We start from the raw sequence: 25119 nt of genomic DNA, 5'->3' as shown, positions 1-25119 counted from the left end.
CCTCTTTTCCGCAATGCCGATTGGTTTTGTCACAGCGTTTACTTCGTGAGCGACTGTCATTGCATATTTTGACAGTTGTATGTATCGAGGGGTTAGTGCAGTGATAGTAATATATATTAAAGGATTTGGTGTATATAATAGTTAAAATCTAATAAATAATTGTTTATTAATTTTGTGATTGAGTGGTTTCAACTTCAGTTTCTTGTCAGTTAGAAAGGGAAATAGAAATTCGGTGAATTAAAATTATGTATATATAGAAATCTAGTTAATTTATACATAATAAAAATGCAACGAATTAAAATTATTTACACAATAGAAATTCGGCGAATTAAAATTATGTACAATCGCGGAGAAAAAGTTTGTTTAGCACGCGCTTATATTATCTAGTCAACTAATAAAAAGAAAAGGATGCAGTAAAATGATCGTTTTATCGATAAAATTTAACAAAATTTTTTTTTGTTTTTAACATAAAATCGATAGGTTCGCGCTTTGTTTTCATATGTATTTTAATCATGGAAAAGCATTTATTATTCTGTAAAAAGAAAAAAGTGTAGAAAAATGATCGTTTTATCGGAAACAAAAAAATTTTGTTTGTTTTTAACATAAAATCGGTAGGTTGGCGCTTTGTTTTCATATGTATTTTAATTATGGAAAAAGATTTATGATTTTATTTAACTAATAAAAAGAAAAGGTTGCGGAAAAATATTTTATTAATAGAACAAGATGACGTTTAAGATCTCCTTAATAGGAGATTTTTTAGGTTATTTGAAAACGATTTTTCCACATTGTCAGCAAAAATATTGAGGCACCAATAATTTCCAAGTTATGAGTAATTGAAAATAATAATTGAAAATTTTTCGCAAAAAGTATGTATAAGCCTTGTGGAAATAAAATATTAACAAAATAACATTTCTCCATTAATTTCAAGTAGAATTTATTTTAATAGGGTTTTAATTTAAGGCTTAGACAATATATGTGATACACGATGGCAAAAATGGGGAACATACAAAAAATGATAGCTTCCCTTAATATTTTCGCTGAAAAAAAATTGTCTCCAAATAATCCGCTAATTCCAGAACACCCTTTATATACAGTATATATTCTTTTAAAATAAGATTCTAAAAAATTTGTTAATAAGAATTTTTTCACTTAATCACAATTTTATTATATCTGTTTTTTTATTTTGCTTCAATAATATCCTCTTTCTCCTCCCCTTTTCATTGATTTGTATTAATTTAGAGATGTGATAATAATTACTTCTCTGGATACGATTACGAGTTTGTTGGCTGGCTGTACAATATTCGGGATTCTCGGCAATCTGGCGTACGAGTTAGGGGTGGAAGACATATCCCAAGTAGTCAGAGGTGGAGCTGGCCTGGCATTCATATCTTATCCGGACGCAATAGCAAAGTTTAGTTTTCTACCGCAGGTATGTCATTTATATATATAGGTTGTTCTATTTTAACTTATAATAGATACTCAAATATCTCGAAATATATGAAAGATATGGAAAAACGTTTCAAACAAAAGTTGTTTGGTTCGAAGGGGGATATAAGGTGGTGTCATTGATTTAACCATGAATAGTCATTTGAAGGTCACGTGAAGGTCACTTTCAATTTTTTTATCATGAACCCTTATTTTTTATTACATATTCTTGTAGCTTATCTCAAAAGTTTTCCAAAACACTATAATGAAGTATTTTTCTCTTAAGTATTTTCTGAGTTATTAATTTTTTGACATAAAATGTAAAATATCTAGTAAATATTCGGTTTTCGGTAAGTATTCCTTAATATATTTATGCACGGAATAATGAGACAATCAATTGGTACAAACAAACACATAGTTGCTTTTAAGAAAAAGTGCAATCGCGTAACTTTGGGATTATTTTTTTCTTATGTTGTATTTCATTATTTATATTATTAATTTTTATACGAGAGTACTTAAAAAAAAATATTTTTTCTGAAAAATAAAATAATGAATTTCGTTGCAGCTATTCGCCATACTGTTTTTCGTAATGATGTTTGTCCTTGGTGTCGGTAGTGCTGTGGGAATGATTACGGGAATCATTACAGTAGTAAACGAACAGTTTCCAAAACTGAAGACTTGGCAAATTGTTGTTCCAACTTGTACTCTAGGATTTTTAATTGGAACAGTTTATGTAACACCAGTCAGTATAAAATTATACTAATCAATGAAAGAGAATTTGTTTTTGAAAATTCTCTTATAACAATCGATTGATTAATTAATTAAATAATATTTAAATATTGTAGGGCGGTCAGTTTATCTTAACTTTAGTAGATTATTACGGTACTTCGTTTGTCGTTTTCATCTTGGCGTCCTTCGAAATGACTGGAGTGGTATGGGTATATGGTAAAAAATTTTTAAATTAATTAATTATATAATAATTAATTTTTATTTAGATTTTAACGCACTAATTAATTATTTAAATATTTATGGAATAACGGAAAGTTGATGATATTTTTTCGGCAGGATTTGAAAACTTCCTGGAGGATGTAGAATTTATGTTGGATCGAGAACTGAGCGTTTACTGGAGGATATGTTGGCTTATAATTACGCCATTGCTATTAATAACGATTTTTATTTACACGGTAGTCACATTGTCGCCTCTAACCTACAGCGGAAGATCATTTCCGGCATCTGCGCACGCCGCCGGATGGACGATACTTTGCATAGGTATTCTCCAGATTCCGCTGTGGATGCTGATCGCGATGCTGAGGAATCGAAATTTACCCCTCTCACAAGTGAGTACTCGATTTATGCGGAAGCAGAAAGTTTGCAATTTAGAGATTTTATAATTCAAAGCGCATTAAACAATTTATTTTATTTTAATTAATTTAATAAATATATACATTATGAGCAATTTTAATTATTTGAGGAGAATTATGGGTGCCCATAAGATTTTTTCCAGAAGAAGGCATAATTAATTTTTCATTTTTTAATTTTTATTTTTCTTAATTTTTTAAAATTTATTTTTTTGTTATTTTATTTTTATTTTTAATATTAAATATGCAAATAAATTTTAATGTTTATTTTTAAAAGAAGAGCAAATGCTTAATTTTTTTTACTGATGCGCGGAGATAGGTCCATAAGGAGAATATTTTTTTAGGAAAACTGTTTAGAGAGAGAGAGAGATTAAAAAACTTTTATATAAAAAAGTGTAGAAATAAAAGATAATTTTTAAGAATATTAATTTATTATTCTACAAATGCTTGAAGAATTATGCGAAGGATTTTCGAAAAAAATCACTACATTACAAGAAATTAAAAATTGTTAGAAACAATTAAATTCGCTTTGCTACACTTTGTTTAAGATGTTGAAGAGAGCCTTTGCACCTGCAAATGGATGGGGTCCACGAGAAGTGCAGCAGTGCAAAGATTGGAAGATCTATAAAGAGGAGAGAGCGAGAGCTCGGGAGAAGCGAATTCAGCCAATCTGGAAACAAATAGCTTGCATTCTCTTTAACATGGAACCAAAATAATGTGCAATTTTATATGCTATACTTTAGAATTGCTTGCATTTTGATAGTTTTACCATTTTTCTGCCGCGGCAGGCTCCATGGCAGGAAAAAATTGACGAATGTATCTAAAAAAATTAGACCTGTACCTGTATATGTGAAAACTGCGTAGAAACTACTTTATATCTATTCGTTATGTGACTTCAATCAAATTTATACAATGATTTTATTTTATATATATATTATATTATATATAAACTATATATATATTAACTATATATATATATTATAATTTTACATTTAAATTGTATAATCTTTAAATTAAAGAAATATCACTTTATACATATAATATATATATAGTTTATATATAATATAATACGTATTTTGAATAGAATTACTATTGCGTTCAGTAATAGTGCAATAATTTACTAGCAAATGTGGAGGAAAGTTTGACAAACTTTTTTTATTTGAATGAAAGATATATATAATTCGTAATTTAAAATTAAGGAAAGTGTAAGTAGACAATCAGACTGGCTACGAATCAGATGTTTATTGTTGACACATAATGTTTCGATTGACGATTTTGATAAATACATATAAATAAAATAAAATATGACAATGAAGGATAAAAATTGGTAATGATAAATAAAGTACCGACGAATGACTTAAATATATTGCACCTATTTAAGTTATTCATCGGTATTTTATTTATCATTACCATTATCCTTCATTTTGTCATATTTTATTTTATTTATATGTATTAATTACAGACACTTGATAAGGACCAAAACCGTCGGTCGAAACGTGTCAACAATAAACATTTGATTCGTAGCCAGTCTGGTCGTCTACTTACACTTTCCTTGATTTTTTATTTGATTTTTTCTTGATATCATGTTTAATTTTTTATTCCAGGATTAACGAGAAACTCTCTAATCCTATTTTTATTTCTTTTTAATTTTGTATATATTTAAAAAAAGTTTTAATTTAAAACATTTTATCAAAATATATTTTTAATATTTTTTATATATATTAAAAAAATTATTTTCTTTATTATTGATATAATTGCCTTCCTGTTTAACTATTTCGTTTGAAAATAAACATTTTTAATTTAAGACGTCATTAAATCATTAAATCAGCAAAATTGATTTTTTTTTTATTTGGAAGGAAGAATTTGTAACAAATCTCTCTCCTCCCTCTCGCAGGATCGCTATTAGTGCAGTTAAACAACTAATATGTCAATGATTTCATTAAGCCTTTTCGTATAAAATTTAATGTATTATTTAATTATATTTAACTATTATAATTAATGCTTGTAACACTATGGTATAACTATTATAATTAATGCTTGTTACACTATGTATAACGCAATTCGCGATAAAGAGCTGCGATATTATTTTGAAATTGTTTTACTCGATCACTATATACAGTTATTATGATTTATAGTGTAATATAACACTCTGATTATCTGTTTAATACTGCTTTAATATTGTTTTATAATTGCAATTGTCAATTATTGCCAAATAGTCTTGCTATAACTTTCGATTTTATCGCGCACATTCGTGATATCTCTTTCGATTGTTTGAAGTCTTTCCATTCATTGTATTTCTTTGGATCTTTTGGACCCCAATCGACGTTCGGCTTAATTATCTGAAATTGAATAAGCAATTATTTCAGATTTACGAAAGGCAAACATTTATGTTACAACGATATTTAAATAAAATGTATATAAGTAGTAATTACATTCAGCCATGTCTTATCTTTATTTTGAATTCCGACATAAATCATTCGTAAAGGCAACGGGAGAATCCCTAAAGCCAAAAGCGTCCAACCCGCAGCTGTAAAAATATTGTGAATAAATATTTAAATATTAATTATTTATTTTTATTTATATACGACCAAATATTAATATTAGATATTTAATATTATATATATATATATATATGTTATAGTCAAAACCTGATGTGCGGTCGTTCCTAGATTGGTCAATCCTGCGGAACAACCAAGCGTGTTGGTCAAAGCCCGAAATACTTTTGTGTTTCGCCTTTTGACTAGTATTTAGTCAATTCTAGGAATAACTTAAAAGTAAAGTAAATTACAAGCTATATTACATATGTCAACAATAAAAACATTAGTAAAAAATCTTGGTTATATTTTTTAACAGTCAAAGTCCGAATTAAGCTACATTTAAGATTAACTGGTCAAAGTCCGAAATGATTTTTTTAGTTTCTAACTTTAACCAGCCATATTAGTTATTCCTAGAATTGACTAAAAATGTACTAGTCGAAAGCCGAAACACAAAATTATTTCGGACTTTGACTAACACGCTTGGTTGTTCCGCAGGATTGACCAGTCAATCTTAGGAACGCCCGCTCATCGGGCTTTGACTACAACATATATATATTTAAGTTATATTTATAATTATGTATTTAATATAATTTATTTTTTACAAAAAGAGAAATATCATCTCTTAATGTTCATAATTTAAATCTACATCTTTTACATCTACAGGATGTTCCATAGGAAACTGCTGAAACTAATCAGCTGTCATTTTTTAATATGTATGTATGTACACCGACCGGCAGGAATGGTGTCCGACGTCAGATTTCAGATGTGTGTATACGTGTATAACAGCCGAAAATCATATGCACACATACGTAGCGCGACATTGTATGTGTCGCTTGAAGCGCGGTGGAGATCAAGAAGCGAAGAAGAAAGTAGGGGGTACTCCGATATTGCATCTCTCTCAAACATCGTATGATCGAGAGAGAAAGCAATACAAGACGTGGTGTCATTTAGTGGTGTTCAATAGCTGTCTCACTCACTCGACTATGAATTGAAGGAGTGCGAGTGAGATAGCTATACGGACATACGGACACCGCGGGTCGCGCTTGTCTATCGGTGTCTCGTTCCCTCCGTCGTACATTTCTGACGTCGGACACCATTCCTGCCGGTCAGTGTACATGCGCAGTTATTGAGAAAAAAATTATATTGAAAAAAGGAAAATCTGCAGTTTTTAATGGATATAAATAAAATGTTGGTATACTAGTTTATTTGATTAAAAAGTGATGAAAAAAGTGCTAATAAAATCACATATGTAAACTAATGGTAAATATTTTCGAAGTGTGCACCATTTAAATTTGTACAAAATTTTGTTCTTTTACGAAAACTCGTAAAAATTATTTTCTAACATGTCATTTTTAATGTTATTCTGATATAATGACGATCCTTTTAATAGCTGCTATTAAATGTAGCACTGTTGAAAATATTTATCATTAGTTTATGTGATCATTATTAGCACTTTTTTTCATTACTTTTTATAAATTACTTTTAATAAAATAAATCTGTATACAAATATTTTACATATTTATATTCATTAAAAACTGCAGACTTTCCTCTTTCCAACACATTTTTTGTTTTCTCAATAACTGCATTCATGCATTAAAAATGACAACTGATTAGTTTCAGCAATTTTCTATAGGACACCCTGTATAATAATATATGTATATAAAATTATAACATTAATTTTTCTCTATTTTTAATCTAAATTTATTCTAATTATATATAATAATATAATAATAATTAAAATTCTTTACTTCAATTATAATATGTTAGAAAATTTATACAAACAACACGTAGATGTATACCGTATGCAGATGTTGGATAATATTCATCATTGTACGTAATCGGTGTTAAATTGATCAGGAAATAAATCAAAATAATGAATAGAAATAGAGGAGTTAAGTAACACCAACAGAATTTCCAATAAAAGAATGGCCGTCGTCCCATCATAAATTCGATGTCGTCCAAAAAATTGTCGACTCCTGAATCAAATTACTTATTCAATGACTTCATGAAGCAGCTTCACAAAAGAATAAAATATATTATAGATTACCGTATACCCAGGAAATAGCAATTACTTCAAAGGAAGCTAAAAATACGATAATGAAAGTGCCGCCAAAGTAGTCTACCAGATTAAGAATGTATTGACCACCCTGAAAAATAATTTCGATAAAAATTTACAGTTTAATCAAATATATAAATATTATTATTTATTAAATGACATTATCATAAATAATTATTATTTGTTTTAATAACACTAGTTTATAGCTAAAAATTATTTTAAACCAGATAAAGTGTTTCTTATAGATTTTTGGGTACTGAAAATCAAATTTCGCTAGCACGTCAAATATCTAAAATAATTGAGGTTTGATATGTGAAGAAAAGTAACTTTTTTGCAATATTTAAAATTTTTTTGTAAAAAAATTAACGTTATCTGAAAAGTCTGATCAAATATCACAAAAGTATTGTCCATCTCTAATAAAATGCATTTTTTATTTCACATCTTATTTTTTAGCCATGTGTTATGAAAGATTAAAACTGGAACTATTTCTCATGTAGAGATAATCCTGGGGAACAAAAGTTTTGAAAAAGAATTATTTTTACACTATGTTTGATTTAAAATAATAAAGGAAAATATTTTTTTCTGAACTAGGAAGACTCGATTTCGAAAATGTTTGAAAAAACACAAAAATAAATCATTATTCAATATTGCTTGCTTATCAAACTCTCTTACTTCGATAATTTTTATTTTATTAATTTTTTATGGATTTTATTAGAAGAATTGATTTTCACAAAGATTCTGTTTTATTTTGAAAAAAGAAAAACATTTCTTTTCTTAAAAAAAAAAACTTACGGGCGTGCAATAAACAATGCCAATTAGGAAACCAGAGATCGCAACACCAGCAGCAATCTTCCATTGTTTAAGCTGCGGGAATTGATCCTTGATAACGCTGACGACAACGTTACAGAAGGCAACAGTGGTGCCTATACCTAAGACGAAGAGCATCAGAAAGAAGAGCACGGCGAAAAACTGTGGCACCACGGTGAATTTCGCCAGAGCTTCTGGATAAGAGATGAAAGCTAGACCTGTTCCGGCGCGAACGACGCTGCTAATGTCATCGGTACCCATTTCATGAGCGAGATTACCCAGAATTCCAAAGATAGTCGTGGCTGCCATCAAACTGGTACAAAGATCCAGAGTCGTCACAATCGTACAATCTCTGTAAAAGATCTTCTACTAATTCTCTGATCGTATTTTAATCGTGGAAAAGTGCGCATTTATTATTCTATTCAATCTTTAAAAAAGGATGTGGAAAAATGATCGTTTTATCGATAAAATTTAACAAAAATTTTTTTTGTTTTTAACATAAAATTGATAGGTTTGCGGCCTTTATTTTTATATATCATTTAATCATGGAAAAGCATTTATTATATTCTATTCAACCAATAAAAAAAGAAAAGATGTAGAAAAATTATTGTTTTATCGATACTTAGATAGCACCATGTTCAAAATTGATGCATAAGATATCATTAAGAAATTTTTAAGACATCTTTAAGAAATCTTATGACATAATATCTCAAAAACATCTTAAAAACATCTTAAAGATGTCTTATGCACTAATTTTGGACATGGTGTTGTTTGGGTAAAACAGGATGGCGTTTAAAACGATTAGATCTGTTTTATCGACAAATATTATTTTTATTTAATTATTTATTGGCTAAAATAAAAAATCCTTTATTAAAATTAAAAAGTATTTGTAATAACAAATCTCTGGGCTATTATATATGTATATAAAAAGAAACCAAGAAAATTAAATAATTACGATTTTCTTATTGTTTAGGTTAGGTTGATTTAATGGAAAAAATCGATAGAAAAACTGTAATTATTTAGCTTTCTTGTTTTTTTATATACATATATTGTAGCCCAGATTTGTTATTATAAATATTTTAATCTTTAATTATAGTAAAGAATTTTTCATTTTGTATAGTCAAGATAGAGCTTTAAATAAAAATAACATTTGTTGATAAAACAGACCTAGTGTCCTTAAACTGTAAAGCTTCTTAAGGGGATCCTTCAGCAACCCTGCCGAAAATGATCGATTAAAACCGATTAAAACGTAATCCGTTTACTCGCCCGAAATTCATTTATCGTAATAGTTCAAAAGATTTGTTCTTTTAAGGCCCTTGAATACTCGATTGATTATCCATTATTTTATTAGAAAACATCTTTATTTTCATATAAAAGCTCATTCTATAATACATGGAGTAAAAAGTAAGAAATACGAAATGGGATTCGCCTATTTCCTTACTCCTGATTTTTGATTTGTTGAAATCTTACTCTTACTCCTTACTCCATGTATTGTAGAATGAGCTTAAGACGCAAGAATCTTTTTAGTTGTTTTCTCGCTTCTGATGTCATCAATTCAAGATGACTAGAGTGAATATTCAAGAGCCTTAAATATTAGTTTTTGTTTATGTTTAAACAATTTTGTGTTTATTTTTATTTTAGTTGTGTTTATTTCATTTCCAATTTTAATACAAATTGTTTGTATTACTTGAAAGTTTGATATCATTTAGTTATATGAACTGTTATTCATTTATCATAAGTTTACTTACGTTTTGTTATAATATCAGTTTATTTTAAAATTAGTTTGAAAGAAAACTCAACCAAGCAATAATATTGTTTAAAATATATTACATGACAGTATTCTTGTAGAATATGTGATAATTAAATATGTGATTTAATTAAAATAAAGTTTACACGAAATATAAGCAAGACATTTGACATTATTTTAATTGTGTATCGCGATGTAATCCGCAAAATCGTGGAATTTCGAATAGCAACGGATTATTTTTGTCGGATTATTCCGACAGATTCACATTGCATTAAAACCGATTTGATGCAATTGTATAATATCGGATTGAGATGGATGTATATAATCCCATTAATCCGCCATAGAGAGAGAGAGAGAGAGAGAGAGACCAGTGCAATTAGGTGTTAAAGAGACCAAAAACGGAAAAAATTAATAACAGGACGGCTCTTGGTGGAATTGGTAGATAATTTTGCACGGATTACGGGGAAAAAAAATGCAATTTGATCAGATGTATTTTAGGGTGTTTTGGTGTGACTTTTAGGGGTGGCAAGCGGTTTTTTGTGATTTCCGCCAAAAGTTGACCTCGGATCAAAAAATGCTCTAAGAAAAAGTTGTAGATATTAAAACGATCTAAAACTTTTGTATACATCATTTTTCACATAACCTCAAAATTTTCGAGAAAAATTTAAAAAACTGTGTTTTTCGTAATTATTTTTTTTCTCGGACAAAAAAAAATTTTTTTTTACCCTTTGTTTTTTAAATTTGGTGGACATTTTTTTTTTAATTTGGTGGAAACTTACCTTTTTATGTCCCAAATAAGCTGTAATTTTTTGGAATAAAAATATTTATGTTTCAAAGTTTTGTTGACGTAAAACCGAAAAATTACCCCTAACTTCAATCGAAAAATCTCGTGTTAAAATTTTAGATTTTTTCAGGGAGGGATTTTATTTGTTGAAATGTCTATTTTTAGATGGTTCAAAAAAATGAGACCTCACTTTGCACAAAATTGCCAATAATTGCGAAAAACTGAAAAAACGTGTTTTCAAAAAGTAATATTTTCAGTTATTGCTTATTGTTACCGAGCATACTATCAACTTCAGACTTGGCTCGGTAACACACTAACCGCAACGGATTGGGGCTAGCAAAAATTTCAGGATGGAATTATGCCGATATTCATAGAACAAGAATTGATTCCGGAAATATTACTGAAAACTATTTGCTGCAACTGTGAAACCGGATGTAACAGCAAAAAATGTGGATGTCGCAAACATGGATTGAAATGCACAAATTTGTGTTTAAACTGCCACGCTTCCGAGAAATGCTGCAATATGGAACAACAAAATATTCAGGAAATAAGCGACTCAAAAGAAGCTATCGACGATGAACCAGTTCTTACAAACATCTTTCTTACGGACCAGTTCTTAGAAACATCGTTCTTACGGAGCATCGAAATTGAAGAAGACAATAACATCAATGAAGGTCCAACCGAATCCGCAAGTTTTATACAATCTGACGACGAAGAACTGCCAGCGAAAAAGAGAAAATTTGTGTGACACCTGATAAATTTAATTATAATTATTATTAGCGTCGGTTAATGAAAACGATTTATTTATAATTTCCATGGGCATTTCCTGAAATTTCTTTTTTGTGTTGAAATAATATTTTAAAATCAATGTTATTAATATCTCTACATCCAACAATGTCAATAAATTTACATTTTTATAATGAAGATATTGCAGTAATCATTTTTTCTGACTGAAACCAGTCAAAACCTAATTTTTTTCACATCTCTTTCTTCAACAATTTGCAATTACTTTATTTATCAATGCAACATTAAATGATACCATTTTTATACATTCCAACTAAAAATTTTAATAAATAATATCACATTTCAAGCAATAACTGAAAATATTACTTTTTGAAAACACGTTTTTTCAGTTTTTTGCAATTTCTGACAATTTTGTGCAAAGTGAGGTCTCATTTTTTTGAACCATCTGAAAATAGACATTTCAACGAATAAAATCCCTCCCTGAAAAAATCTAAAATTTTAACACGAGATTTTTCGATTGAAGTTAGGGGTAATTTTTCGGTTTTACGTCAACAAAACTTTGAAACATAAATATTTTTATTCCAAAAAATTACAGCTTATTTGGGACATGAAAAGGTAAGTTTCCACCAAATTTAAAAAAAAAATGTCCACCAAATTTAAAAAACAAAGGGTGAAAAAAAATTTTTTTTGTCCGAGAAAAAAAATAATTACGAAAAACACAGTTTTTTAAATTTTTCTCGAAAATTTTGAGGTTATGTAAAAAATAATGTATACAAAAGTTTTAGATCGTTTTAATATCTACAACTTTTTCTTAGAACATTTTTTGATCCGAGGTCAACTTTTGGCGGAAATCACAAAAAACCGCTTGCCACCCCTAAAAGTCACCCCAGAACACCCTAAAATACATCTGATCGAATTGCATTTTTTTTCCCGTAATCCGTGCAAAATTATCTACCAATTCCACCAAGAGCCGTCCTGTTATTAATTTTTTCGTCAAACAATATTAATGGCACTGGTCTATCAGAATATATGATATTATTTTCAATCGGTTTTAATACTGTATTTTCGGTGCAGAAATCCCGATCGATTCAGATTACTTCTTATTTTAATCGGTTTTAATCGACCATTTTCGACAGGAAACTCCGACAAAATAGCAACATACCCAAAATAGCAACATATCCAAAACATATGCATGTATACACAACGCACGCACACATACGTACGAAATCGTACTTCTAATTACACATTTTTATTAGATTTCTAATCCAGATTTAGAGGTTAGCAGTGCATATGTTTTATATAAAGCATATATTATGATGAGGTTGACAGTTCGTCTGCAATTCAAGATGTCATATCGAGATGAAAATATAGCAGGTAAGAAAAACTGTTATTTCTCATTTTTCATATAACTTCGAGATTTCCTGGTATTATTGATGTATTATTTATTGCAATTGTAGAGAAGCATTTTATGTTCTGACAAATTAATGCAGAGAAATTCTAGAAGTACGAAAATATACGACTGTGTCGATAAAACAGATAATCGTGAAGGATCCCCTTAAATTGTTGGGGATTAAATTATTCTCTAGATTTTGTTTCAAAATTCTTAGGTTAACTATATAGTGCCCAGTGTATATTAAAGAAAAAATGCGACTGACAATAAAAATGTGTCCGACAATGAAAGTAATACACACCTGGACGTATTGTGTTCGAAACTGTTATAGGAGGAGTACATGGTCACCGCGCCGAAGCACACGCCAAGAGAGAAAAAGGATTGGGTGACGGCGGCATACCAAACCGCTGGTTCTAGAATCTTGTGCCACACGGGGTTGAAGAGAAAGATAATGCCGTCCACCGCTCCGTCCAGCGTCACCGCTCTAACCAAAAGACTGATCATGATGACGTACGGGAAAAGGGCCAGAAAGTAAGCCGCTTTACCGGTACTTTTCACACCCTTGCAGATCACGACGTAGACGAATATCCAACTGATCAGCAACGCCAGGACCAACTTCCACGAAGGTGACCCGAGTCCATTCTCGAGTCCTGTTTCATTAAGGACGACTTTTCTAAACATATGTACATAGATGATTTTCAGACAGCACCATGTCTAAAATTGGCGCATAAGACATCTTTATGAATATATCATATCTTATGATATGATATCCAAAAGACATCTTAAAGATATCTCATGCTCCAATTTTGGATATGGTGCTGTCTGGGCTGGATAATGTTTATTCCATTTTGGAAAATAAATTTCTCCTAAGGAATAATGAAAATTCTTCAAGAATAAAAAAAGAAGAGAAAATAAGACTAAAAGATAAAAGAAAATTTTAAAAATAAAAATTCGACAATAAAGATAACGATAAAGATAGTGTGCATAATATATGCGGTTGAGAGATAATATATATCAATGATGCAATTTAATGATGCATTATACATATGTATATATGTATGTCATTACGTCGTTTTACAATTGTAAGAGATATGACGGAATTCTTATTCTAAATCTGATCGGATAATAAATTTCCGAGAATAACTCGAAAATGTACGAATGAGTCTTAATAATTTATGTATTTGATACGCATACATACCAATGTAATAATAGCGTCAGGTAATAAATAGAGACGTAAAAAATAAAAACGTTGTATATATCTCGCATTGTACGAGGATTAATGTACCTAAAATACAAATCAGCGGAACTTCTAGTTCCGTTTTTCACATGTTCGATAACGGTTGATGAGCTATTGAAGCACGCGTCATCCCATTCTTCCCAACAATAGGCCCACGGAAGTTCGGACTGGCAACTGGCCACCATGTAGTAGAGCGTCAAAGCCATAAGGCCGCAGTAATAAGTAATTACGGAGAATACCGATATTACTACGCCATAGCCAATACCTGGTAAATAAATATTAAACTCCATTCTCATATAGATTTAATAAGGGAATATTTTTAGGTGTAAATAATCGATTTTAGGGCCAATTTCATCAATTTCGGTTAACTCTAATCTCTGGTTAAACTATATACTATATACATACACATACATATACATATTTTTGTGTCTTTTTAAAGAACGTATCTGAAAAGAGACAAAGATATATAATTCATATCAAGAGACACGGTAGTGTCTCGCGACCAGTTAAGGGCGTAGCGGAGACACCGTGTATCTTAACGCGAGTCGGACATTTGAGTCTTTATAATATTTCGAATCCTCAATAATGGCTGAAGCAATCGAGTTTATACTAGACTTAATCGATAGATTGAGTTCGAATTATATAATAAAAGTGTCTTTATTTCTGCTCTACGTGATTTGTAAGCAGAGATATATAAATGCAAAGTCAAAATATGAAAAATTTCTATTAAGAAACGTCCCCGTCATCATTATCATCATTATCATCATCGACCACGCATACATAGTAGTATCGTGTTACACGTATTCACACGTATACAACACATGCGCACACATATATCACACGTACACAACACATGCAAGATGCACGTAGTGGTAATTTTGTCCATCTCGCACGTTTTACAACAGATGGCGATAGTGGCGCTCCGCCATATCGGCAGCGTGCGGAGTTATGTTGGCTAACTCTCTCTCTCTCTCTCTCTCTCTCTCTCTCTCTCTCTCTCTCTCTCTCTCTCTCTCTCTCTCTCACACACACACACTCTCATTCTCACTCACTCACTCACTGTTCGTCTTGTGTACTTATTTAGTACATTCATGATTAAACATCTATATGCATTAATGTGAAATTTACTTACAATTAGTTTACTTGAAATATTCAATCTCTAAAGTGTTTATATTATAAGATAGACAAAAAAATCTGAGTAAATAATAAGAAAAAAAAACAAAAGGATTATTATTGTCATAATTTTTTATCAATTAAGTACTCTTAACTATCCAATAATTAAATAAATACGTACAAATGTGCGCGCGTGTACACACATACACCTATTGATATTAAAGAGATTGAAGGAGAGGAAGGAGAAGATAAAAATTTAAATATTCACATATATTTTCAAATATTATATATGAATTTATAGTTTACATATCTAATTAATAATGAATTTCTAATTATATTAAACATATCAATATAAAGACATACATGTATTTATCAAATGAATAAAATTATTGAATGCAGACTTAAAAAATTTATTAAACATAGACTTAAAAACTTAATTAATTAAACATATTCCAAATTTAGAAAAAATAAACTTTATTTATATATGCAACAGCTTTTTAAACTAAATTTTTAAATTTTATTTTATATTAGACAATTATCTCAATCAACATCTACGTCCACATTAGCTGCACTGCATACTACCTCTACAGCCACATTATCTGCTCCGCGGATATAGCGTTATGCCAATACGATACATTACATGTACTTACTTACTTGCCTTTACTGTACCAACTCTTGTTCTTTCCACGTAATCATGTTTTTACAGTTATCGTTTGCTGTATATCTTCCAGCAAACTTTATTTCGTGTGAAGTGTATTTAATTAATTAAATCTCTGCGAAAGATTGAGAAGATGAAGGGATAATTCAAACTATGAAGACATGGTTACATGGAAAAGACAAGAGTTGATACAATAATAAAGACATACATGTATTTGTATCCTGCTGGCATAAGGTTATAGAAGTTGATTGAGATTGAAAAATAATAATAAAAATAATAAAAAAAATAAAGACACATGTATTTGTATCGTGCTGGCATAAAGTTATAAAAGTTGATTGAGATTGAAAAATAATAATAAAAATAATTAAAAAAAGGAAATATTCAATCATCATTTAAAAGCATATTTGAAATCTGTAGAATAAACAGTTTTTGCAAAAAATGTGGAGCATTTGAGCTCTAGTAAGTCTAAAAATAAATGTAAACATCAATTAATAATAACTGATGTTATATATATATTATATATATAAACCAATTTGTTGCATTATTCACTATAAAAGGTTGTAAGGGTAAGATGGCTAAAAGTGAATAATTTAAAAGATAGTTAACATAATTTTACATAAACTGAAATATTTCATAAAATAAAATATTTGTAATATTTCGAAGTTTATGTAAGATTATGTAAAAATTATACCTTTACAACTTTTTATAGTAAATATTGCGAGGAATCGATTTATATGAGAAAAATTAAGGTAATTCTATTTTGAAAATATAAGTGACCTTTAAATAACCTTGAAAATCGCCGTTTAGGAAAAAGTCTGTGTCAACTTTTTCTTTTTCGAAATCCTGCAACTTTTATCTAAATTTAATAGAAAATGTATAAAAAATGCTCGACATTAGTACACACACACACACACATACACACACACACACACACATATGGGTAAATTTATATAAATAGGGTGCTTTAGGAGGAATGATCAGGATTCTAGGATATGATTGTACACATCATTTTAAGCAAAGAAGTTTAGATAAACATGTTTAATAATTGTTCTATTCCGGTCATAAAAATAATCTCTAAAAACTCACCTTTAAAAAAAGGTAAAAAAAGGCGACCAGTTAAGGGCACGCCATTAACAAAAATTATCCATTGCAAACCCATGTAGAATCCTATCCTATTGCAAACCCATGTAGAATCCTATGAAAAATTAATCATTGCAAACCCATGTAGAATCCTAGGCAAAATTAACCATTGCAAACCCATGTAGAATCGTACCCATTGCAAACCTATGTAGAATCCTATGAAAAATTAACCATTGCAAACTCATGTAGAATCCTATGAAAAATTAACCATTGCAAACCCATGTAGAATTGTATTAAAAATTATCTATTGCAAACTTATGTAGAATCCTACATTGCAAACCCATGTACAATAGAATTGTATGAAAAATTATCGATTATAAACCCATGTACAATCGTAACAAAAGTAATGAAATAAAAAAAAAAATTGCGCCAAGTGAAAGTAGAAACTTGTACCAGTGGAAAATTAAAGTTGCAGACATATATAGAGTCGTATAATGAATCAGTAAAAATTTAAATTTGCAAATGTAGAATCGTACCATAAAAAAACTTATCTTTTAAAAAAAAAGATAAACAAGATGCCAAGTCCATGCGCCATGTGAAAAAGAAATAAAAAAATGTTAGTTAAAAAAACTGGGAGCGCTGCTAAATAATATTCTAACAATATTAAAATTAAATTGTTACTTTTAAACTTATTACAGTTAAAACATGTTTTGTGTTTAAATTAATTAATGTTACTTTAAGGTGCATTGTAATTTTGAAACTTAGCAGCGCGCCCAGTTTTTTTAACTAAAATTTTTTTATTTCTTTTTCACATGGCGCATGGACTTGGCATCTTGTTTATCTTTTTTTTTAAAAGATAAGTTTTTTTATGGTACGATTCTACATTTGCAAATTTAAATTTTTACTGATTCATTATACGACTCTATATATGTCTGCAACTTTAATTTTCCACTGGTACAAGTTTCTACTTTCACTTGGCGCAATTTTTTTTTTATTTCATTACTTTTGTTACGATTGTACATGGGTTTATAATCGATAATTTTTCATACAATTCTATTGTACATGGGTTTGCAATGTAGGATTCTACATAAGTTTGCAATGGATAATTTTTAATACAATTCTACATGGGTTTGCAATGGTTAATTTTTCATAGGATTCTACATGAGTTTGCAATGGTTAATTTTTCATAGGATTCTACATAGGTTTGCAATGGGTACGATTCTACATGGGTTTGCAATGGTTAATTTTGCCTAGGATTCTACATGGGTTTGCAATGATTAATTTTTCATAGGATTCTACATGGGTTTGCAATAGGATAGGATTCTACATGGGTTTGCAATGGATAATTTTTGTTAATGGCGTGCCCTTAACTGGTCGCCTTTTTTTACCTTTTTTTAAAGGTGAGTTTTTAGAGATTATATCATTCATTTTTGTATATTTTTATGACCGGAATAGAACAATTATTAAACATGTTTATCTAAACTTCTTTGCTTAAAATGATGTGTACAATCATATCCTAGAATCCTGATCATTCCTCCTAAAGCACCCTAATTATATAAATTTACCCATATGTGTGTGTGTGTGTGTGTGTATATGTGTGTGTGTGTGTGTGTATGTGTGTGTGTGTGTGTACTAATGTCGAGCATTTTTTATACATTTTCTATTAAATTTAGATAAAAGTTGCAGGATTTCGAAAAAGAAAAAGTTGACACAGACTTTTTCCTAAACGACGATTTTCAAGGTTATTTAAAGGTCACTTATATTTTCAAAATAGAATTACCTTAATTTTTCTCATATAAATCGATTTAACTCGCAATATTTACTATAAAAAGTTGTAAAGGTATAATTTTTACATAATCTTACATAAACTTCGAAATATTACAAATATTTTATTTTATGAAATATTTCAGTTTATGTAAAATTATGTTAACTATCTTTTAAATTATTCACTTTTAGCCATCTTACCCTTACAACCTTTTATAGTGAATATTGCAACAAATTGGTTTATATATATAATATATACAGGGTTTGTCCGGAAAGTAATGCGTCGCATTTTTTTGTGACGCGACTATACATCGCAGAGCGATGGGACCGGTTGGGGAGGAAGGGGGTACCCTTAGCTTTCCAACGGTAGGTCGCTCAATTGTTTCCATGCGCTTGGAGGGTTAGGACGGCTTATTCTGTGAACCTCTGCTTAGTGGTCGCGTCGAACTTGTGATGGAGAGAACGATAGAGCAACGCTATGCGATAAAGTTTTGCGTGAAGCTGGACAAGACGCCGCTGGAAACTTTTGAAATGCTCAAGAAAGTTTTCGGGGACGATTGCCTTTCCAAATCGCAGTCAAACAGATGGCACAAGATGTTTAGAGAAGGTCGGAAGGAGGTCGCCGACGAGGCCCGCGCAGGACGCCCGTCAACATCGCGAACGGACGACAATGTGACTCGTGTGCGCCAATTATTGAATTCAGACCGTCGAATGAATGTTCGCTTAATGTCGGAATTATTGAACTTGCCGAAAACGATTGTTCACGAGATTGTATCGGAAGACTTGGCCATGCGGAAGATTTGCGCAAAACTTGTGCCCAGAGTGTTGACCGATGCGCAAAAGCAACACCGAGTGGAAGTTTGTGAAGAACTCAAGCAACTCTGTGCAGATAATCCCAATTTCCTGAACAACGTTATCACTGGGGATGAGTCATGGGTCTTTCAGTACGATCCGGAGTCAAAGAGGCAGAGTGCGGAATGGCACACGACGTACAAGCTACTTCGACGGCCTCCCTGAACAGCATCCCAGTCAAGGAGTTCCAGAAATCTTATGACGCATGGAAATCGCGTTGGCAAAAATGTATTGACGCAGAAGGGTCATACTTCGAACAATTTTAAGTTGTTTTACCTATGCGATCAATAAATTCTTTTTTAAAAAAATGCGACGCATTACTTTCCGGACAATCCCTGTATATAACATCAGTTATTATTAATTGATGTTTACATTTATTTTTAGACTTACTAGAGCTCAAATGCTCCACATTTTTTGCAAAAACTGTTTATTCTACAGATTTCAAATATGCTTTTAAATGATGATTGAATATTTCCTTTTTTTAATTATTTTTATTATTATTTTTCAATCTCAATCAACTTTTTTAACTTTATGCCAGCACGATACAAATACATGTGTCTTTATTTTTTTTATTATTTTCATTATTATTTTTCAATCTCAATCAACTTCTATAACCTTATGCCAGCAGGATACAAATACATGTATGTCTTTATTATTGTATCAACTCTTGTCTTTTCCATGTAACCATGTCTTCATAGTTTGAATTATCCCTTCATCTTCTCAATCTTTCGCAGAGATTTAATTAATTAAATACACTTCACACGAAATAAAGTTTGCTGGAAGATATACAGCAAACGATAACTGTAAAAACATGATTACGTGGAAAGAACAAGAGTTGGTACAGTAAAGGCAAGTAAGTAAGTACATGTAATGTATCGTATTGGCATAACGCTATATCCGCGGAGCAGATAATGTGGCTGTAGAGGTAGTCTGCAGTGCAGCTAATGTGGACGTAGATGTTGATTGAGATAATTGTCTAATATAAAATAGAATTTAAAAATTTAGTTTAAAAAGCTGTTGCATATATAAATAAAGTTTATTTTTTCTAAATTTGGAATATGTTTAATTAATTAATTTTTTAAGTCTATGTTTAATAAATTTTTTAAGTCTGTATTCAATAATTTTATTCATTTGATAAATACATGTATGTCTTTATTTTGATATGTTTAATATAATTAGAAATTCATTATTAATTAGATATGTAAACTATAAATTTATATATAATATTTGAAAATATATGTGAATATTTAAATTTTTATCTTCTCCTTCCTCTCCTTCAATCTCTTTAATATCAATATGTGTATGTGTGTACACGCGCGCACATTTGTACGTATTTATTTAATTATTGGATAGTTGGGAGTACTTAATTGATAAAAAATTATGACAATAATAATCCTTGTTTTTTTTTCTTATTATTTACTCAGATTTTTTTGTCTATCTTATAAGATAAACACTTTAGAGATTGAATATTTCAAGTAAACTAATTGTAAGTAAATTTCACATTAATGCATATAGATGTTTAATCATGAATGTACTAAATAAGTACACAAGACGAACAGTGAGTGAGTGAGTGAGAATGAGAGAGTGTGTGTGTGTGTGCGTGTGTGTGTGAGAAAGAGAGAGAGAGAGAGAGAGAGAGAGAGAGAGAGAGAGAGAGAGAGAGAGAGAGAGAGTTAGCCAACATAACCCCGCACGCTGCCGATCATGAATGTACTAAATAAGTACACAAGACGAACAGTGAGTGAGTGAGTGAGAATGAGAGAGTGTGTGTGTGTGCGTGTGTGTGTGAGAAAGAGAGAGAGAGAGAGAGAGAGAGAGAGAGAGAGAGAGAGAGAGAGAGAGAGAGAGAGAGAGAGAGAGAGAGAGAGAGAGAGTTAGCCAACATAACCCCGCACGCTGCCGATATGGCGGAGCGCCACTATCGCCATCTGTTGTAAAACGTGCGAGATGGACAAAATTACCACTACATGCATCTTGCATGTGTTGTGTACGTGTGATATATGTGTGCGCATGTGTTGTATACGTGTGAATACGTGTAGCACGATACTACTATGTATGCGTGGTCGATGATGATAATGATGATGATAATGATGATAATGATGATGATAATGATGACGGGGACGTTTCTTAATAGAAATTTTTCATATTTCGACTTTGCATTTATATATCTCTGCTTACTAATCACGTAGAGCAGAAATAAAGACACTTTTATTATATAATTCGAACTCAATCTATCGATTAAGTCTAGTATAAACTCGATTGCTTCAGCCATTATTGAGGATTCGAAATATTATAAAGACTCAAATGTCCGACTCGCGTTAAGATACACGGTGTCTCCGCTACGCCCTTAACTGGTCGCGAGACACTACCGTGTCTCTTGATATACAAAAATGAATGATATAATCTCTAAAAACTCACCTTTAAAAAAAGGTAAAAAAAGGCGACCAGTTAAGGGCACGCCATTAACAAAAATTATCCATTGCAAACCCATGTAGAATCGTACCCATTGCAAACCTATGTAGAATCCTATGAAAAATTAAACATTGCAAACTCATGTAGAATCCTATGAAAAATTAACCATTGCAAACCCCTGTAGAATTGTATTAAAAATTATCCATTGCAAACTTATGTAGAATCCTACATTGCAAACCCATGTACAATAGAATTGTATGAAATATTATCGATTATAAACCCATGTACAATCGTAACAAAAGTAATGAAATAAAAAAAAATTGCGCCAAGTGAAAGTAGAAACTTGTACCAGTGGAAAATTAAAGTTGCAGACATATATAGAGTCGTATAATGAATCAGTAAAAATTTAAATTTGCAAATGTAGAATCGTACCATAAAAAAACTTATCTTTAAAAAAAAAAGATAAACAAGATGCCAAGTCCATGCGCCATGTGAAAAAGAAATAAAAAAATGTTAGTTAAAAAAACTGGGAGCGCTGCTAAATAATATTCTAACAATATTAAAATTGAATTGTTACTTTTAAACTCATTACAGTTAAAATATGTTTTGTGTTTAAATTAATTAATGTTACTTTAAGATGCATTGTAATTTTGAAACTTAGCAGCGCGCCCAGTTTTTTTTATATTCCTTTAAAGACAAAAATACCTTGAAATAAAGGCGACACGGACCAGATTTGGACGCAGGAGCTGCTGGTGAATTGCCCAAGGATCATCTCCATGTAATAAAAGGGTTTGCCGATGATGAAGAGTACTACTATATAAGGAATGAGAAAAGCACCGCCGCCGTTCTCGTAAGCCGTATAAGGAAATCGCCAGATATTTCCAAGACCGACAGAGAACGCCACACAGGACATAAGAAATTCCACTCCGTTTTTCCATTGCGCTCTCTCCTTACTCTCCTCTGTCACGTCTTCCTTTTTAATCAACATTGAAATCAATAAATTTTCTTTTCTAAAAAAGAAAGAGAAGAAAGGAGGAGAGAGAGAAAGTATAAAACATTTATACATTATATATGTATATTTTCAGTTTTCTACTCGGGTATTAACTTTATTAACCTAACCTACATTCCTATATTTTCAAACCGGTATCTGCCGGCTAATAATCGTATCAATGACAGTGACATAATTCTGAGAAATTACATATATTTGTTATCTGATTTTTTTTCAGAAAACATACCGGTCATGCCATAACATATAATATTATTTACGTTCATATTGTGTGTAATCAGATTGCTCTAAAAAAATTATATAAGATTAATATTGTTTACGATATATGATATGACATCTTTAACGATTTATATTGGTTATCCGGATAGTTTAACATGTCACGTTATTCTAATGTATAGGGTGTTTATAAAGTCTGTCTCTACTGTCTATATTTTTTGGAAACGACTCAAAATTATGAAAAATCGTGAAATACGGGTTCGATCATTTCGAAGGGTTGTTTACAGAGAAGGGATTAAAAAAAGAAAATTTTTAGCATAAATCAGAAGATGATACGTTGACGCGTTTAAGAGTTATTTAGAATCAAAATTCGAAAAAAGTTAATTTAAAAAAAAATTATTTAAAAAATTAAAAAAAAAACATTCGATATGTGTGAAAGTGTTCATCTCTTTAAGTCCTTTTCATTTAAAAATCCATAAAAAAATTTGACCTTGAAATTTTTTAGTTTGAAAAGAGATACAAGCAACTTTGTTAACAGGTCTTACAAATATTATTATGTCATAAAGGGATAAATACATTTATGAATTTTAATTTCTAACAAGAATTTTTTAATCACAAGCATTTTTTCGAGATACAAGCTGCTAGTTAAACAGTATAATGATTTAATGACTGTACGAAACGAGAGTAAAATGAGAATGCGTACGTGATCAAATGACAAACGCATCATCTCTGCAAACATTCATTTATACGCGCAAATAAAATCGCGTCGTCGTTATACACAGACAAAGATTGATCGTATGAATTAACGTTTTAAAAGTTGAAAATCTTATCTTGTTCGTAAGAAATTTTACATTTACAGTTTTTACATAGAATTGTTTATGATATGCACATGAGTCAAAGAAAGAGCTTATATATAATATTATATATATGTATATATACGATTTATATATGTATATTTATAATATGTTATATATTAAAATAAAAATATAATAATTAAATAAAATATTACAAAATTAAAATATTTATATATATATATATATATATATATATAAATATAGAGTTTATATATAAAAAATATATATATGTATATAGGGTGGCGCCACCCTGTATATTTTTTATATGTATGCTCTATATATATTTTTAATTTTATATATATACATATATAAAATTAAAAATATATATAGACTATGCTAATAAAAAATATATACATGTATGTATATATATATATATATATATATATATATATACATGTATATATATATATATATATATATGTATATATATATATATATGTATATATAAAAAATATAGAGTTTATATATATAATATATATATATATATATATATATATATTATATATATAAACTCTATATTTTTAATTTTAATTTATAATATCAAAATAAGATAAATATTTTATAATATTTTACACACAACACACATGTAATATGCTACATTATAGATACACACATTTCACACATATATTAACTAATAATTAATTACACGCACAATATTTATTAAAAAGTTAAAAACTTTATATTTTATTTTACTTTATCCTTTATTGTCAATGTTACAACAAGGATAAAGATATATTTTTTCTAAAAGAACATTATTTTCTTTTGTATAAGGAAAATTCTATTCATACATTTTTCACACTTTTACACTATAATTAATATACGATATAGTAAAAAAATATAATTTATAAACTTATAAATAGTAGTATTATGTAAAATTTTATATGTATATGTAAATATATATGTTATACATATATTATATATATTATATATTTATTAATTTTTATAATGTATGTCCAAACCTTTGTGTGTTCCATTCTTGTTTCAGGATAAAAAGTATTATATTATCCCTTTCTTTTCTCGAAATTCTACACGCGTCTTGTTAATCAGTCGACAATCTTCGATAGACTGCTTAAAGAAAT

The 25119-nt window shown here is 29.7% G+C and overlaps 2 protein-coding genes across 6 annotated transcripts in view; one reads left to right on the top strand and one right to left on the bottom strand.

The window, feature by feature from the left end:
- LOC114942573 (sodium-dependent nutrient amino acid transporter 1) overlaps window positions 1-5346 on the top strand; it is a 10652-nt gene extending 5306 nt beyond the window's left edge. Inside the window, exons 5-9 of one of the 2 annotated variants that reach the window (XM_029317966.2) lie at window positions 1279-1429; window positions 1991-2167; window positions 2271-2370; window positions 2491-2762; window positions 3332-5346. In XM_029317966.2, coding sequence (XP_029173799.1) covers window positions 1279-1429; window positions 1991-2167; window positions 2271-2370; window positions 2491-2762; window positions 3332-3499 — 868 coding nt within the window. In that variant the 3' untranslated portion in view covers window positions 3500-5346. Of the gene's footprint in view, window positions 1-1239; window positions 1430-1990; window positions 2168-2270; window positions 2371-2490; window positions 2763-3331 lie in introns of both variants that reach the window. The other variant, XM_029317965.2, reaches the window with a different exon arrangement.
- LOC114942570 (sodium-dependent nutrient amino acid transporter 1) lies at window positions 4608-25119 on the bottom strand. Of its 4 annotated transcripts, none has more exons than XM_029317963.2 (9): window positions 25000-25119; window positions 22670-22974; window positions 14134-14350; window positions 13150-13521; window positions 8169-8535; window positions 7368-7467; window positions 7120-7296; window positions 5216-5310; window positions 4608-5122 (listed from the first exon to the last, which is right to left on the bottom strand). In XM_029317963.2, exons 2-9 carry the CDS (start codon window positions 22950-22952, stop codon window positions 4982-4984), a joined length of 1752 nt encoding a protein of 583 aa, XP_029173796.2. In that variant the 5' UTR covers window positions 22953-22974; window positions 25000-25119; the 3' UTR covers window positions 4608-4981. The 4 variants fall into 4 exon arrangements, with proteins under 4 accessions (XP_029173796.2, XP_029173795.2, XP_029173797.1 ...); XM_029317962.2 differs by having other exon boundaries at window positions 22670-22937; XM_029317964.1 differs by lacking the exon at window positions 22670-22974.

This window comes from Nylanderia fulva, unplaced genomic scaffold (assembly GCF_048542155.1).
Source record: "Nylanderia fulva isolate GAGA-0341 unplaced genomic scaffold, ASM4854215v1 Scaffold55, whole genome shotgun sequence".
NCBI classification, from domain to species: Eukaryota; Metazoa; Arthropoda; class Insecta; order Hymenoptera; family Formicidae; genus Nylanderia; species Nylanderia fulva.
The sequence above is the reverse complement of the archived record's forward strand: the minus strand, read 5'-3'. Positions and strand labels throughout refer to the sequence as shown.